Source organism: Lathamus discolor, chromosome Z (genome assembly GCF_037157495.1).
Source record: "Lathamus discolor isolate bLatDis1 chromosome Z, bLatDis1.hap1, whole genome shotgun sequence".
Classification (NCBI taxonomy): domain Eukaryota; kingdom Metazoa; phylum Chordata; class Aves; order Psittaciformes; family Psittacidae; genus Lathamus; species Lathamus discolor.
This window is the reverse complement of record NC_088909.1, coordinates 108,793,632-108,810,327: the sequence shown is the minus strand read 5'-3', so window position 1 is coordinate 108,810,327 and position 16,696 is coordinate 108,793,632. Positions and strand designations below refer to the sequence as shown.

The 16,696-nt window shown below is 39.9% G+C and overlaps 1 protein-coding gene across 1 annotated transcript in view; it reads left to right on the top strand.

Annotated features, from left to right (window-relative positions):
- Positions 1–11,989, top strand: part of ST8SIA5 (ST8 alpha-N-acetyl-neuraminide alpha-2,8-sialyltransferase 5) — a 41,667-nt gene extending 29,678 nt beyond the window's left edge. Inside the window, exons 4-8 of the mRNA XM_065662153.1 lie at positions 978–1,064; positions 3,184–3,328; positions 5,589–5,701; positions 9,576–9,668; positions 10,682–11,989. Coding sequence (XP_065518225.1) covers positions 978–1,064; positions 3,184–3,328; positions 5,589–5,701; positions 9,576–9,668; positions 10,682–11,150 — 907 coding nt within the window. The 3' untranslated portion in view covers positions 11,151–11,989. The remainder of the gene's footprint in view (positions 1–977; positions 1,065–3,183; positions 3,329–5,588; positions 5,702–9,575; positions 9,669–10,681) is intronic.
- The last annotated feature ends 4,707 nt before the right edge of the window (positions 11,990–16,696 follow it).

The window sequence follows — 16,696 nt, the reverse complement described above, 5'->3', positions numbered from 1 at the left end:
AGATTTCCAAGTTAATGTGGGCTGGTGGGCTACAGAAAGTACAGTATGACCTAATTCCTGGGAATTCCTATGTTCTACTCACTTTAAATGTATAATTATCTTAAAAGTCTTTGCTTTATTCAAACATACAAAGCCCTCCCTGAAGACAACTCATTAAGACCTATCAGTCTTAAAGTAATTTCAGACTTCACAATTTCGTAGCCAAATTATGAAGTTACTCCCTAACTGTAGATATTTCCAAGGCCTTCATTATCCCTGTTGTCCAAATACATATATGAACTTTAAGGTTGAAGTGATTGGAATTGATGATATCACCAAAAATATGTCATCTTGTATCAGCCTAGTAGACATATGAATGTCATTTTTTGGATATAATTAAAAGTATATTTGCTAACAGAGAGGTGGGAGAGATCCTTATGTAAAGAGCTTTTCATGTCCTCTTGCGGTCACAGATGCTTATCCCTACATGTGTGCTCTTGCAGTTTCTAAAATGGATTTAACAACTGTGCTGTTCTGTAGCATGTCACAGACTAAGATAACCTCACCAAAATATAGTGGTAGCTGGCCAAATTATCTGAAGTATCGTCTTTTCCAATACCTCCTCTGCTGGACCCATCTGCTAGGTGCAGCTTTCCTTCCCAAAGCTGTTGTAGTTGCCAGACACTCATTAGCTTCCCAGCAGACTGTGGACAGACATACATTAGATGCTTCTTGCTTGATACTGCTTTTTTTTATCCTAAAGAAATGGAGAGTGCCTGTCAGGGAATAGAAACCAGGCCCAAATATCTGAAGAGGTCCATCTATACTTATGTTTTCATGGTTTAGAGATGCTATGTCTGAGCAGAAGAGAAAATAAAAACACTAAGATTTTGCATTCACTACACTTTGTAAAACATGGTCCCCTGGCTGCAGCTGTTCTAGGAAATGAAGCCTTTGTAATAAGCTGAAATTTAATTTTCTTTCTTTCTATATTTTAGGGTAAAACAGACTGAATTGTTTGACAGATGGAAGAACCTACAGATGTGTAAATGGGAGATGAATGTCACAGAAGCTAATTTATTAAAGTAAGAATGGTCCGCACTAATAAAGCTGAGTAAGATTTACTTTAGTTTAAGTTTAGCTTCCTGTAGAGAGATCAGACCTTTGTATGGGTAGCAAAAGTAAGTGTTTGATCACTGTTACTGTTGGAGTGTCATCCTTTCGAATAAGTACAGACTTTTTCCTGCTTTAAAATGTCAACAGCAAGAGTGCAAGGGGGCTGTTCTGGCATGTGGAACAGTCATACCAGGAAAGGCATGGAATTTGGTATAGGAAAGACTTCCAGGTATGATTCAGGCAGAAGTGAGGAAGAAGCCAAGCCTTAATGGCTGTGCCAAATTCATCAGCCTAACTCTCTGGTGGTATAAAATTGGTAACATCATTGGCAAGACATCTAATTTCTCCCTCAAAATACTCAAATGGGATTTTCCTGTGGTGGTTTAGATACAGTCAGACACTGTTTATGATTTTTTTTTTTTTTTTTTAATTAAAAGCTGTTAGTCCCTGACTGTCTAGATACTTTAACTGGTCTTCGGAGACCTCTGCAGTCAATTACTGTAGCCCTCTTTCTTCCTTCATGTGACTTCCTCTTTGCTGAAGATCCACCATGGTGCTTTCAAAATACAACTTTTGAAACTGGAGTTGTGAAAGCAGTAGTAGAATGAAGACAAACCAATATTTGAATGTTGAATATTGATGTATTTGAGGTCAAATTTGTGCAGGTCTAGAGAAAACACATTGTTTCAGACGTAAGTGGAATATAGACTGGTTAAGTCTCTAAGTCACTGGCAAGATCCAGTGCTGTTGTTTAGAATAAGGCCCCACAATTTTCTCCTGAATTGTCTTGCATGATTCCAGGAACTAGCTGTCACGAGTTAATGAGAGAATATGAAAATGCATGTGCTGAGTTAGTCATTAACATCTTTAAAAATAACTAATGGTTAGTCCCAGGCTCATAACAGTTTTTCCAACGTGAGCTCCACACAGAAGTTTTTTAGGGTTTTTAGTGTACCTTTTGTTTCTGGAAATGACTTGATGGGCAATTATCAGAGCCCATTTTGAAGACAGGAGCCATTCAGGATTAGAGCCTACCATCTTGAAGACTGGTTGGAGTAAGGGAACTAGTGATTGTACCCAGAATGAGAAAAGCACACTGAAGTGTGGAGAGGAACACATTGAAATAAGGTGGCCACCCCAGAGGCAGGGGTAATCAAAAAGGACTATCATCTAAGGAGGACCATCATTCTGTCTCAGGCCACTGGCACCAGCACATTAAGCAGGGTGCATTGTGCTATACTTCCTATACAGTGCATTGAGACTTGTCTGCTTAGCATCCATCTGTTGCAGCCACATCATGTTCCTGATGCACATATACAAGGTCAAAGGCAAAACTAAGACCTTCAAAAGTTTTTTTGTAATCACAGTTTTTTTGTAATTCACAGTTGTTTGGTAAGTGGGGTACTGTCTTTAGGTACTGCTGTGTTTAAGTCCCTGCCTTGCCAAGTTTTCCACATCCCCAGATGAATACATTAACCCCTACATTTCCTGCCCAGTGATGAGTAAATAGTTTACAAAAGATGAAAGACCTCTAAAGCAGAGAGGGACTAATTCATTAGGATGGTTTGTAGGGGCGGAAGCTCAGCTTCAGGGTCTGGAGCAGGGCATAATTTTCCCATGTATTTCCTACAGTCTAGAAAAGGCAGGTACAGAGATCTCATTTCTCCTTTTAATTCTTTTTTTCTCCCATAAATTACTCACTCAGGGAAAATTTCACTGAATCTGAAATTTTCTAAAGGAAAATCCAGCAAATTAGCCAGGGATGGAGCATTCACAACTTCCCTGGCAACCCATTCCAATGAGTCACCACCCTTACAGTAAAGAACTTCTTCCTTATATCCAATCTAAACTTCCCCTGTTTAAGTTTGAACCCGTTACCCCTTGTCCTCTTGCTACGGTCACTGATCAAGAGTCCCTCCCCAGCACCCTTGTAGGCCGCCTTCAGATACTGGAAGGCTGCTCTGAGGTCTCCATGCAGCCTTCTCTTCTCCAGGCTGAACAGCCCCAACTTTCTCAGCCTTGTTAGGAGTAATAGTAATTGCAAATCCTAAAGCATCCTTGATCTTATTTCTCTCTTTAATTTTACAGGTCTACTTTGTCGAAGTGTTGCAATGCCCCTGCCTTTCTATTCACCACCCAGAAAAATACTCCCTTGGGAACTAAACTGAAGTATGAAGTGGATACTAGTGGAATCTTCCACATCAACCAGGAGATCTTCAAAATGTTTCCAAAGGTGCCTTGTTCTTCTGCCCATTTGAAGAATCAACTTCACTCTACTTGCTGCATTAGATACTATAGCCAAGCATTTAGCAATTGGCTGTTTGACATTTCTACAAACTTCATTGCTTTTATTTTGAAAATGTTTATTTTTATATGATATTTTAGCTGATTATCCTATTGTCTATTTGTCATCTGCTCTAGTATGCAATATATAGATATTTTCCTGCAGTATACTACTGACCTGGTAGCAAAATGGCTAATGAAATAAGAAAGCTGAATGAAAGAGGCACTTATTGATCAGAACCTCTTAAAGGGCGATATTCATGTACAGTAAATCCAACATTTGGGGTAGACCTGCTTTTTTGAGGTCATGATTATTTTGTAGTTCATATTCACAAAGACAGACTATTTTAATACTTATTTCTGTTTGCTGTTTGTGAACAGACTGCACAATTTTTAAATATATTCATCATAATGATTGTTCAAAACCTTTTCATCAAGTAATCTTTGAACTTAGAGCCATTCAAAATTATAACCAGGTGGCAATTCCCATTGCACATAGTGACTGATGTGCAGAAATGGGTTTATGTGACTGCTGATTTATCATGGGGCACACCTCATGAATATAAAATGGCATATTTGGAGGGGTTAACTGAAATTTTTTTTTTTTCAGAAAGTCAGAAAAATATTCAAGTTAAGTACTTCAATTTGTGCCATTAAAGTTGTCCTTCAGGGTCTAACCACTTCTAACCCATTTGCTTTTTGAGCACTAGGAATAGGTAGGATAGTGCTGTTATCTAAATGTACATGTGGGGAACTGGAGCAGAGCAGGCAACAGGCCTATATCCAGGAAAGCACTTTAGCATCTGAAAACGTGCAAAGAATGGATACATGTAAGTCTAGGAGTGTTATCCACAAAACCCTGCCTGACTGCACAGATGAATGCATGAAAGACTACATAAACGCCTACACTTTTTGTTAGGACTGTCTTACAGCTGCTGTTATATTTAATCAGGTATGCCTTCAGGATGCTTTGAAGGTGATATCATGTGCCAAGCTACCTTTGGGATTCCCTGGGCAGCTCCTATGTGGCTAAAGCCTTCCTCTGCCTAGGAGTACAGCTGCAGCATGGTAAATGTAGGAGATGAGGGACTGAAAGCATGGGAGCAAGACTGTAAAGACGAGAGCCTTGTGCTTAGTGCAGAGACTGGGCTTCTGACCTCTCTTTCAGTACTGCAAAGGCATTTTGTGTTAAGAAATCACTGGATAAAGCAGAAACAATTCTATATTTCCTCTCTGTGAGGCAGCTGCTGCTTTTCTCAGACAGGTGTAATTGCATGCCCTTTTGCCTCATGGCTTATGAATGCTGTGGAAAGATACTGGGAATATGTACCCAGAAATGTTATGCCACTATCGCATCTCTGTGTAGTTTGTGGTATGAAATTACTGATAAAATATGTATGTACTGAATCAAGTGCTCTCATGCTTACATAAGCACATCTCTACATATTCATAAGGTGTAGCATGGCTCGATTCTGCGTCACAGCCCTCTCACCCTAACGGCCCACTTCTCAGAGATGTGATTTTCACTCTCTCTGGCTTCAGCAGCAGCTGCATGTCTGCATATGAAGACAGAATTTTTCTTGGAAGATTACAGAAGGATTCATCCTACACAAGTCCAGAAAGGTGCCTGATTTTGGGCTATAAGCACTGCTGGTAGTACAAGTGCTGATTAATAATCATGGGTACTATTAGTACATTTAGTGGTAGCAAGCACTGAAATCTGGTCTAGGTTCTGATAAATAGGTGTGACGTGCTGTCTGACTTAGGGTTCTTGGGCTGGTCTGGAGCGAGCAGACATCTCAAAAGCAGGACATCAGACCCCGAGGAGCGAGCAATTTGTAGGCAGCTTAGAAGGCAGTTCCTGGGGTATGCTGATTTTATGGTTTATGCCCGCATGTGGAAATCAAAAGGGAAAGCAAGTTTCTAAAATTACTCCGTCCATTATTAAGTCTGGACAAAATCAGGTTATTGGTTTTTTCCTCCTCTGAGTTATTTGCCTATACTATATCTAATTGCAGAGAAAACAATCCCATTCATATGTACATCGTGGGAATATTGCGGGACAGAACCAGTGTCAACTTCCTATGATTAGTGTGTCTGCAGCAAGATGCAGCTGCACCAAAAAAAAAAAAAAAAAGAAGAAGTAAAAAAGAGACTCATTGCCTCCATGTTCTGGGATATTTAACTGATTCCTTGCTGTGATCTTGCAGGACATGCCGTACCACCGCTCCCAGTTTAAGAAATGTGCGGTGGTTGGGAATGGAGGAATTCTAAAGAACAGCGGATGTGGCCGGGAGATTGACAGTGCAGACTTCGTGTTTCGGTAATCACCACAGCACCAGTTTAATTTTTGCCTGTTTCAGTGACAAATAAAGGACTGAAAAGTTATTCTCTCTCACATGGAAACATGGGATTTGCCAAACTGGCAGTATCAAGCCTGCTTTTTGCACAAAAAGTAATGTTTCAAAAAAACCCCACCCTACTGTATAATATTTATTTTAAAATTTGAGGGAGTATTTCTCCCTGATTCCATATGGTTAATCACTGGTTTATTGATAAAGCGTGATGTCCTCTTTTGGAACATCCCCTGTACTCAGGTTATGATTTATCCTTCCATTGACTTTAGCCTGTAAGCAGCATCCTGTGGACATGATGGTTTTATTGTGCAGTTCTAAACCAGAGGCAACATAACATCTTGGCCAGTTGTTAATTGCTCCATTTTGAGCATCCCACATGTCTCAGAGATGTGCTTCTGAGGTGGTGCAGAGCTCCACTGGAGTGGAGCTGGGGAATGGGAGTTACAGTAACTGAAGTCTCCAGGGTGTGCAGGGACGCCTGAATTACTTCAAAGGCTGAGTGTCTTCTTACTGTGCTCCCCAAGATATGTGGAGTTATCCAGGTTTTGCATAAACTAGGATGTCCTGCAATATGTGTCCCTGGATAGCAGAGTTCAGCAGCACTTTTATTGTCCTTAATATATATGGGAAAGATGTTTTAATTATTCATATTCGTGACTAATCCCTCTCTAAATCCTGTTTAGCTCTTTGCTTGGATCATGCCATATGACAGCTAGATCACAGATTCATGACCTGTTCTGTAGAAGAGAAGAATATTGGCCTATTTTCTGATCTTTGTTATGTTGCTGTTAGTTTAGAATAACTGTGCATAAATCACTGAATTTATCTGATTTCATACGAGCAAAAATTAGGCCATATTTTGGCTCATTGCATTCTTAATTTAATTTGGCATCAAATGATAAATAAAATCGTACAGGTCTTCCCTTCACTATTCATTGTTTTCAGACCCTTGTGTCTTCCTTTTGTGCTTACTTTATAGGGAGCTATTGTCTTAGTTTTAATCTGTGAAACAGTCCAGGCTTTACATAATTTGCTTCTTAAAAGCCTAGTGTACCCCATATACATTACATAATTATTGTATACTCCCTCCTATGGTATCGGCACACAGCTATCAGTATGGTTGAAAGGAGTGGTACATGTTATGTGCAGAAATGACAATCTGATGAGTAGAACTGGAAATGTGGGCAGCAAATGTCATAATTCCTGTATAAGAACATTCAGCGGAGGTCCCTTTTTACCACTGCTACTCTTCCTAAACCTGTACCAAAACCAGATTAAAAGAGAGCTGATTGAATCACTATAGAACTTACTTAGAAATTGGATTGCTGTTGGTACCAGTGACTAACTAAATAGAGGCTTAAGTAGAACTGAAATATTAATAAATACATCCGGACTTATGCAAAAGAAGTCCCTGGTTTCCCATCTCCAAAACGCATGGAACCAGCATTATGCACAAAGACATGCTTGTATTTAAAAGCCTAAGGTCTGCTGACATCGATTTTAAAGCAAGGCCTGTGTTTAAGGTTAGGTCTGTATACATCTACTTTACAGTCTAAAACCAGTCCACCAGACTGTCAGGAATCACTATCTTGGTCACCAATTAAATAATTACTTGAAATATTTGAAAAACAGCCCATGGGGCACTGCTAACATTCAGTGATAACTTCAGGACACCTGGGAAAATCTTTTGGAGCCCAGAAGATTGTGGCCAGCAGGATACCAACAGTATTTTTCTATGAAATAAATTCTGATAGCAGTTAATTATAGGACAATGGAACGGATAAACTACACACAGAGGAACTGCATTTACTGGTTGTTGTTATCTATCTCCATCTACTGGCCAGAGTAGAGATCTGTGGTGGAACATCGGGCACATTTAGAGATCCTCTTTGCAGGGATGAATTTTTGGTCCTAGGACAAAAGTGCGGTTTATGAAGATTGTACCATTTTTGTGAGGAATTATCATTTCAACAAATTCAGTCTTTTTTTATCATAGAAGCCAGACTGTTTTTTCTTGGAAGGGACCTTACAGCTCATCCAGTTTCAGCCACCTGCCATGGGCAGGGACACCTTCCACTTAGAGCAGGTTGCTCCAAGCCCTATCCAGCCTGGCCATGAACATTGCCAGGGATGGGGCAGAGTTTACTGTTCAAAAATATTGAAGTGAAGTATTTGAAAACCTATTCCAAATATAATTTAATGAGCACAGTGCACAGTCCTAGGTGGAACTGGGGATGCTAGAGGACTTGAGAAGGAGGTTGCATGACCTAGCAGAGAACAGTACTGGAAATAGCATTGTCTGTAAGAAGGATGAGAAGGATGAGGTGGCTAAAAAAAAAATTATCTGACCTGATAAAGAGGGACTCTCCAGAAGGTACATGGGAGCCTGCTGAGTCTGAGAAGGACTTTGGAGGATTTTTGTGCTTTCTTCTCCTCCCCACTCACCTTGTCCCTGTGAGTGAGAAATGATGCTGACAGCTGAACGGTGCTATTGTGAAAACACTGAGCATCCCTTACCCTAAATACCTTCATAGGTTTCTCCTGTTCAGTTTTGATCATCAGAAATACGGACATGTTTGAGAATTAGGCACAGCAGTATTTTTGATATGTGGTGATCTTAACAGTGATGGCTTTTATAGAGCCTTGTAGATCAAAAATTTTCAAAATGCCAGCAAGTATCTAACTGCCTTAACATGAGTGTAAAACTAGTTGCAAAGCCACTTATGTTGCTTCTGATAAAACACACTGAAGGGATTTTTTTATCTGGGTTTCCTATAGAAGTGAAGCTTCTGTGATAGGTTGTGCGTACATGTGTGTGTTTCAGTAACTTCAGCATCTCCTGAGGGATGCTCTAAATTTTGTATGATGAATCTAGGTCAAGGCCAAGGTGAGTGGAGGTTGGGCAAATTCAAGGTTTGCATATCTTCACAAGTTTGCTCCTATTAGCTTTTGCATCCTCTGGTGAATGTGTAGAGTCTAAATTGCTGCTTTTACACTGCACTGGGAGATGCTTATATAGAGAAAAGGAAGGAAAGCCAATAGTTTTGGGTTAATTAGGACTGGACTGATTTGTTTCTTGTGGAGCATTTCTTCTAAACTCTGTTGCGTATAAAACAAAGCATGTTAAAGGCAATGTTAGTTTGTCTATTAATTATTGAATGCAGCTCAGCTGTTGCTGAGGAAGTCTTTGATTTTATAGTCTGATTATCCTTGAAGCTTCACATATTTCTCGTCCTAAATTGCCAAAGTAAATGACTGAACTACTGTTAAAGAATCAAAATGAGTGAGCATTGGCTACATAGAATCATAAAATCATAGAATAGTTAGGCTTGGAAAGGACCTTAAGATAGAATCATAGAGTCATGGAATAGTTAGGGTTGGAAAGGACGTTAAGATCATCTAGTTCCAAACCCCCTGCCATGGACACCTCACACTAAACCATGTCACCTAAGGCTCTGTCCAACCTGGCCTTGAACACCACCAGGGATGGAGCATTCACATATTTCCTGGACAACCCATTCCAGTAACTCACCGCCCTTACAGTAAAGAATTTCCTCCTTATATCCAATCTGAACTTCCCCCGTTTAAGTTTTAACCCGTTACCCCTTGTCCTATCACTACATCTGCAAAAAGACTCGGGGAAGATGAGAGATCTTAGCTCCTTGTAACTTGTTACCTCAATGAACAGTTTGGGCATCAAGATGTTTTAGTACACTTTTAAATTCTTAGTCTGTTTCTAGATCTGTTGCTTGGAAGAAATGCTTAAATCAACTCTACTTTCTAGTCCTGAAAAGGTGCAAGGAATTTTCTAACTTTCTTACTAATTTCTTTCCTTTATAGATGCAATTTGCCTCCTATATCTGAGAAATACTTAATGGACGTTGGAGTGAAGACAGATGTCGTGACTGTCAATCCTAGTATAATTACCGAGAGGTATTTCTGTTTTGGTTTTGTGTTGGTGGGTTGTTTGTTTTTTTTCTGTCTCTGTTGTTTTTCCAAATCTACTTTTCAATTAACTCTATCTGTTACAGAGTTTTCTTCCCCCCAGTATTACTTTCAACTAACACAAGGAATCATGCATTTCATTCTGAACTGGTATATGGAATCAGTAACAACTGGCAGAAATTTGTTACACACTTCAGCTTGCACATTGGTGATAGAAAGTAGGCAGCTGATGATCTAAAATTGGAACAGCAGAGCCATCCTTCCCCTGGAAGGTTTGTGCCGTGCTTGCAAGCCTCAGGCAAATGTCTCAGAAACATTCAGGGTGGAAGCAACCTAATCTCACCCTAAATGCTTAAATAAAATAATGCACATTGTCCTGTGCGTTTAAAAAAAAAGCCAGTTAAGCTTTGTAGACAGGATTGTCTGGGTGATTTTAATTTTAAATTTGTTAAGGCCTTAATGATACCTTGCTGCCAGGTCTGAGATCATGTGACTAATTAGTGCCTTCCTTTATTGCTGGGGGAACGTGCTTCTTTTCTCAAGCCACCTAAAATAGTTTGCTTGCATTTTGGATTACTTTTAAATGTTGCAGTTAGACATTTTAGTCTTTTACTCTGCTTTGGTGTTTGCCACTTTCTGATATAGTTCTGCGCTGCATAGTGCAGTATACAATTACAGCTTACGTCCTTCTCATCATAATACGAGAAATGAGACATGCTCAGAAATGTTTCTGAAGTTTGTCATCTGTTAATGAATGTATTGCAAGGAGGAGAATATGTATCTTTTTATCCCCTACATTTTTGCCCTGTTTTTGTCACTGATGTTTTAGCTAGAAATCTAGATATACTCCTGTTGTTAAAACTGAAACATCATTATCTCTTTATCAGAATTACCTCTTCATCAGAAATATTTCAGTGAAAGCCCACTGGAGGTTTCTTGTCTACTGGGTCCAGACTGAGTCCATGCTGGTCTCACAATCTCATGCATCCTTTTCCCTTTAGATTTCATAAGCTGGAAAAATGGAGAAAACCCTTCTACAACGTGCTCCAGGTCTATGAAAACGCTTCTGTGCTGCTGCCAGCTTTCTACAACACTCGCAACACGGACGTTTCAATCCGGGTCAAATATGTCCTAGATGATTTTGAATCTCAGCAAGCTGTTTACTACTTTCATCCCCAATATCTCATCAATGTCTCACGCTACTGGCTTGGCCAAGGGGTGCGGGCCAAGCGGATTAGCACTGGGCTGATCCTGGTAACTGCTGCCCTGGAGCTCTGTGAAGAGGTCCACCTTTTTGGCTTTTGGGCTTTCCCCATGAACCCCTCAGGGATTTTTATAACTCATCACTACTATGACAACGTGAAACCTCGCCCTGGTTTTCATGCTATGCCCTCAGAAATCTTCAACTTTCTCCATATGCACAGCAAGGGGATCCTGCGGGTGCATACTGGCACCTGCAGCTGCTGTTGATGGAGACACTTCTTATTCTGACATAAAATTAACAGTAACTTGATGCCTATGTGTGGTGTAGAACGTTTTATTACACCCTGAGATTATGCAATAATTGTTTGATATAAATTTCTTCAAGGCATTGCATCCCATAGGATCTAGGATACCAGCATCTTTCCTGCTAGCAGAGTTGGGTCCATAACTGTTTAGGAGAAGCAAAACTCTTCTGCACCAGGGTATACACTGCCCTGAAAAGCAAATCAGATAAGAAGCACATTCCCAAATAGGTTTAGGGATAAACAGAGCACATTCATATATTTATCATTTCACTATGAAGAAAATAACCAAACTTTTGAGGAGAATCAGTGATCAAGTATTTTGGTGTGGACTGAATGACTTTACATAGGTTTCTGAATCGAGTATCCTGGGGCATTGCCAGATTTTATTGAAAATACTGTTCTCTGGCATTTGGGTTTTTGAAAATACTGTTTAGCATTATAGTTTTAAGGGGAAGTTTATAGCTTGAGGTCTTTCTTCCGTAATGTCACAAAATATTGGTAAAAACTAGCATATAGATGTGATTGATAGGAATAAACAAGATCACTTTATGAATATTTGCAGCAAGGATAGAAGAGAATTAAACTCCCATTCACTGCAACAGGTAACTCTGTTGATCATGGTGTGTAATTGTTGTAGAGTTTCTTCATCCTCCCTGTGTTTTGTATTTCTGGTCTCCTTTGCAGATCATGTTTTCTTTTTCATTGTCTGTGATGCTTTCCTTCTAGCTAACGCACGAGCCATGTGTGTACTTCCTTCTGCAGTGACTATCTCAGCTTCAGATTGTAGTTCTTGTTGACGAAACGTGCTCCTTCACACTTCTGTGTGCTTTTCTCAGGCTAAATAGCAACGAGATTATGTAGTTATATTTTCTGAGCTGATTTCTTTGGTTCAGGTATCACAGTATGAGATAGAAAGAAGCATTTTCTCATTGATTTTTGTTAAAGACTTTTATGAATATGTGAAAGTTGACTCGCTGATGTGCAGGTCAAGTTAGACACTTTCAGGTATCTTTTCAGGAAATGAAGTTAAAATATAATGAAAATACTTTGTGGTTTAGATTATGATGCTTATTTTAAAATTATCTCAAGTTGTTAGTTGTCTTAATGTGGCAGTTCTGTACGTTAAGAATGTTATTAGGATAGTAAAAGGGCTGGTGTATTCTTGAGAAAGTTACTCTCTCAGGTTTGCCAAGCTTAATTTTTCACCTGAAACAGTTAAACTGGCAAAATCCTGATGCAGAAAAGATGCCACATATTGCTGGATTTTATTTTGGCTGCCAAGCCATGGTGTTGTAGGCTGCTGGTATATGCTTTTTCATACTGGTGTGACTGCCTACACACAAGGGTGAGGTTTGCTGTTTCAGCTGTGCTGGCATAGTTAAATGAACAGAGTTTCCTCTTGTATATTCTTAGTGTGAAGCACTTGGGCTGTTGTCCAGTGTCTTGTCATTTCTTAGATTACAAGATCTTTGATCAAGGATTTGGAGTTTAAAATGTTAGTTCTATATGAGGGATACTTTTTCTTTTACTTTTTTTTTTTTTTTTGGGGGGGGGAGGGGTGGTAAGAGGGTGTAAATCCAGAGCTAAACTTGAATTTTGATTTTGTAATGCATGAATGCACAAAGCTTCTTCTAAAAGCCTCTGTGCTATGCTGAGAGCTCTGAATGTTGCTCACGTTACAGATAAAATGATCAGAAAAGAAGTGAAGCACGATGGTCACCGTTTCAGAAGTTCCTGCTAACCAGCAGTGACCTGGATGGTATGTGAGAGTGTATTTCCTTAACTTTACATGACACTCCGGAGGTCTGATTATGTTAAAAGCAACCCATGTCCTTGATATAAGTGTCAGAACTCACTTGAGATATAGCAGCCAGGAGTAGGTGAAGGACCTGTGCTTAAGCTTTATATATTTGTGGTGTTGTGCTTTTGGTCTTAGAGGTACGCTGTGTGTTACTGAGCACCACCTTGTATTGGCTAGCTGTGAAATATGCAGCCTGCTAAGAATGAACTTGTAGAGGAAATGGCTTCCTTGATTTATATGCAAAAGAGGTCTTTGCACATAAATGTACAAAACACAGAAAAGACAAAGGGCTTTGATAATGAAGTGCTGTAATAAAAGTGGCATTTAGAGAGCAATGTGACCCTGAGGGTTGACCATCTTGCTGTGCATTAAGCTTTATGATAAGAGTAATGATGCTGGAGCTGATACCTAGAGCCCTTACTCCTTATTCTGCCTGAGTATGGGACTAGTAGTGACTTCAGTTATTGCTTTGCTGCTGCTGCTTTGTTAAGGTTACCTTCTTTAGTACGGGATTTTTTTTACTATGGTGGTCGAAGTGAAGAGAAACAGCCAAAAGGAGTTTGGTATGTTGTGAAAGATACTTCAGAAAAGATGGGAAGGCACTTGAGAAGCATCCGTATGTTGGAAAGAAATTGCTCAAATCCCTGTTTTATAGTTGCAAAAATCCTTTTGGGCTTTTTGGCCAGGCAAAAGGATAAGCAAAACTGTAATTACAAGGTCACTGACATTTCTTTTTCTTTATTTGCTTCAAATAAGTGAGCAATGTACGTTCACCTAGGCTACACCATAATAAGTGCAGGTTTACTGTGTTTAGGCTTTGACTAGTAGTAAATCTATAGCTACTATATTTTTTTAGTGATTTTAAAATGTGTGTGCAGGATACATGCACATACACACCAAAGGCATGATCTTGCCACATTTATTAGAAAAGAGCTCCCATTCAAGTGGGTGAGTATTTTATTTGTGTAGGGACTGCAGAAACAGGCCCAGACATGTCTGTGAAGGTGTACATAGGTGTATGGTTAGGTGTAAGGAGTGATTTGCAAGGCAGAAAGATATATATATAAAATATTCCTTGAGATGAAATGCATGTTGCAGCATGTTCACTTTCTGATTGTTTTTTCAGGTGTTACTCAAAAGATGATTGAAAAAATGCGGCATTTGTCAGAAATGCCACATGCAGAAGCTTTCAGATATTTTTTGGCCTCTTTACCTTGCACTGGCTGATGGAAAATCAGGTTTCTGCTGTTGTACTGCAGCATCTGTGGGCTGAGTGGAAACAGTGTGGTCTGAGGGTCTGTGGATGGACCCTACCTGCTGGTCTCTTCTCCATAGGTAGTAGATAAATACTGCCTGGGAGATTTTAGCTACTCAGAGGTCACTACCTGTGCTATGTCACTGTGGGGTGTGTGAGCCAGCTTTGACCAGCCTGAGCTTCTGCCCGTCCTCTTTAAATGGATGAAAAGAAGGGCTGTTGCAGAAAGAAGGACCCTCCTTGTTTTCTGCTATCATTCTTTTGTGTGATGAGCATATGAAAATACTCTTCTGACATCAAGAATATTTCTGAATTTGGGGCTATTTTGGTTTTCCTTCTCCCATGCAGGCAAAACTCCAAATATCCAATCTTAACCTTCTTTGAACAATGGGATACATGAGTGGTAAGAAATGACTGTAAGAAGGCCGGGTGTGTTTGCTGCACACTCTTACAGCAGGTAAAGGGCGTGCATAGCATGTTGTGCTTTCCCACAGAAAAGGCTGCAGACTCTAGAGGTATCCCCCAGTACAAAAATCTGATCTATCCTAGAAGAAATGCAGTCAGCTGTCTGGTATGACATCCTGAGCTCAAGCTGTAATCCCGGCTTTCTTGCTGAGGATATTAAATCTGAGACAGGGAGAGAGAAAATGGTTTAATCTCCAACTCCTCATATTATTTAAAAGAATCTCTTAGGAAATTCCTGAGATCTGCATACACTGGCAATGCAAATTGAGTTGGAAAATCCAACTTCTTGGATTTTTTAGAGAAGAAATGCTTCTCCTTTATTGTCAGGTCAAATGAGGAGGCTTATGAATCTTCCAGTGCTTTCATCAAAGGGAAGGAAGTATTTAGTTGATATAGTTTAGCTGCTTGCTTTTGATTTGTGAAATCCAACTTTGCTGATGGACAGAATGGATTAAATAGTGAAAGGGCCATGATAATTTAGCATATTTTCTGTGATTTCAACAAAGTTGTCACAGCCAGCTCATGAATTGCAAAAGGAGAGACATGCCTTGGCAGCTCCTCCTGCTGCAGCCTTGGAGAGGAGAGGCACCATGGTTTCCTGGAAAAGAGATGTAAAGGGAGTACAGGAGATTGCAGCCAAGGTCCAGAGCCTTTAGCACTGTGGAGTAACACAACAGAGATGATAGATGAAGTTTCAAGCTTGCAACGGTCAGGAATAGCTATTCTGGTCTCTGACAAAAGCTGCCCCACGCAGCCTTGACTAATGTAAATTAAAGGTGATGCTCACTTGGGATGGTTAGATGTAGTAGACAGAAGGAAATCAACTCTAGGAATAGTCCACTCTGCGGGGGTTTAGTGAATCAATGGAAATGTTGCTCAGACCTTGAAGGCAAAAACACTGGTGGTGACACAGCTATGTGGGTGTGCTGCTTGTTCTTGGCTCTCCAAAGAGCAATCTCTAGTTTGCATGTGAGGGAAACCAAGGTGGATAACACACTGAGACATGGAGTGAGAGGGAATCTGTCCTTTTTCATTTTCTGAGGCCTGGTTGCTCCTCAGCAAAGCTCTGGTTGTAGAGAGCACAAACTTGGATAGCGAAGATGGAGAGCTCTGAAGTGTCCCTTTAGCCCTATTTCACTTGCATCCGAGTTTGCAGAGAACTTTAGAGCTTTGGCAAGTGTATGAAGAAGGAAACAGCAAAATTCTGCAGTCCCTAGGGGCCAAATTCCCTGGAAATTCTGGAGTGAGCTGGGTTTTCAGAAATAAAAGAGTCAACATTTATGCTCGGGTCTTTTTCCAAAACGCAGTGGAGCCTGTGGAAAGTTCAGACCAAGCCTCCAGAAAAGGCCCTAAACATGGGCAGGAAGATCAGCCTCTTGTTTCATACTCACTTGATTTCAGATATGTTTTTTAATATATTGTAGATATTGTGCAGTAGTAATACTGTGTTTTTAATGGTGTGTGTAGAGAACAAATATATCTGGAAGCAGAAATGTTGTAACTATCACTCTCCAGATTATAGCACTTTTCATCTTTTCAAACTCATCTATGCAAAGCATCACATCGTGATAGTGTAGATCACCATATGAAATCACGAATGAACCCTCTGTACATGACTGTATGTATGCACATCACATGCCTTGAGAAAAGAGGTTTTTCTGCTTACTTTCAAATACCAGCATGGAATTCATCAATGATGTGAATGTGTTCAAGGCAGGATTAATCCAGTTCCCTTTGAAAGAACCACAAAATTCACATTTGGCTTCAATAGATAAAAAACATCGGGTACAGTGCCTGTAAGTAAAGTCAATAACCTGCACCTCCCCAAAATGCCTCCCAGAATATTATCATTTTATGTCTTGTGATCATCCTGTCTAATATGGGTGAGGCTGTTGGGCATCCCTGTGTTGTCTGCACAGTATTCAGAATCAGCAAACAGTTGTACTTAAGTGTTTCTTTTAAATGAAATTAAGGGAAAACCTAATTT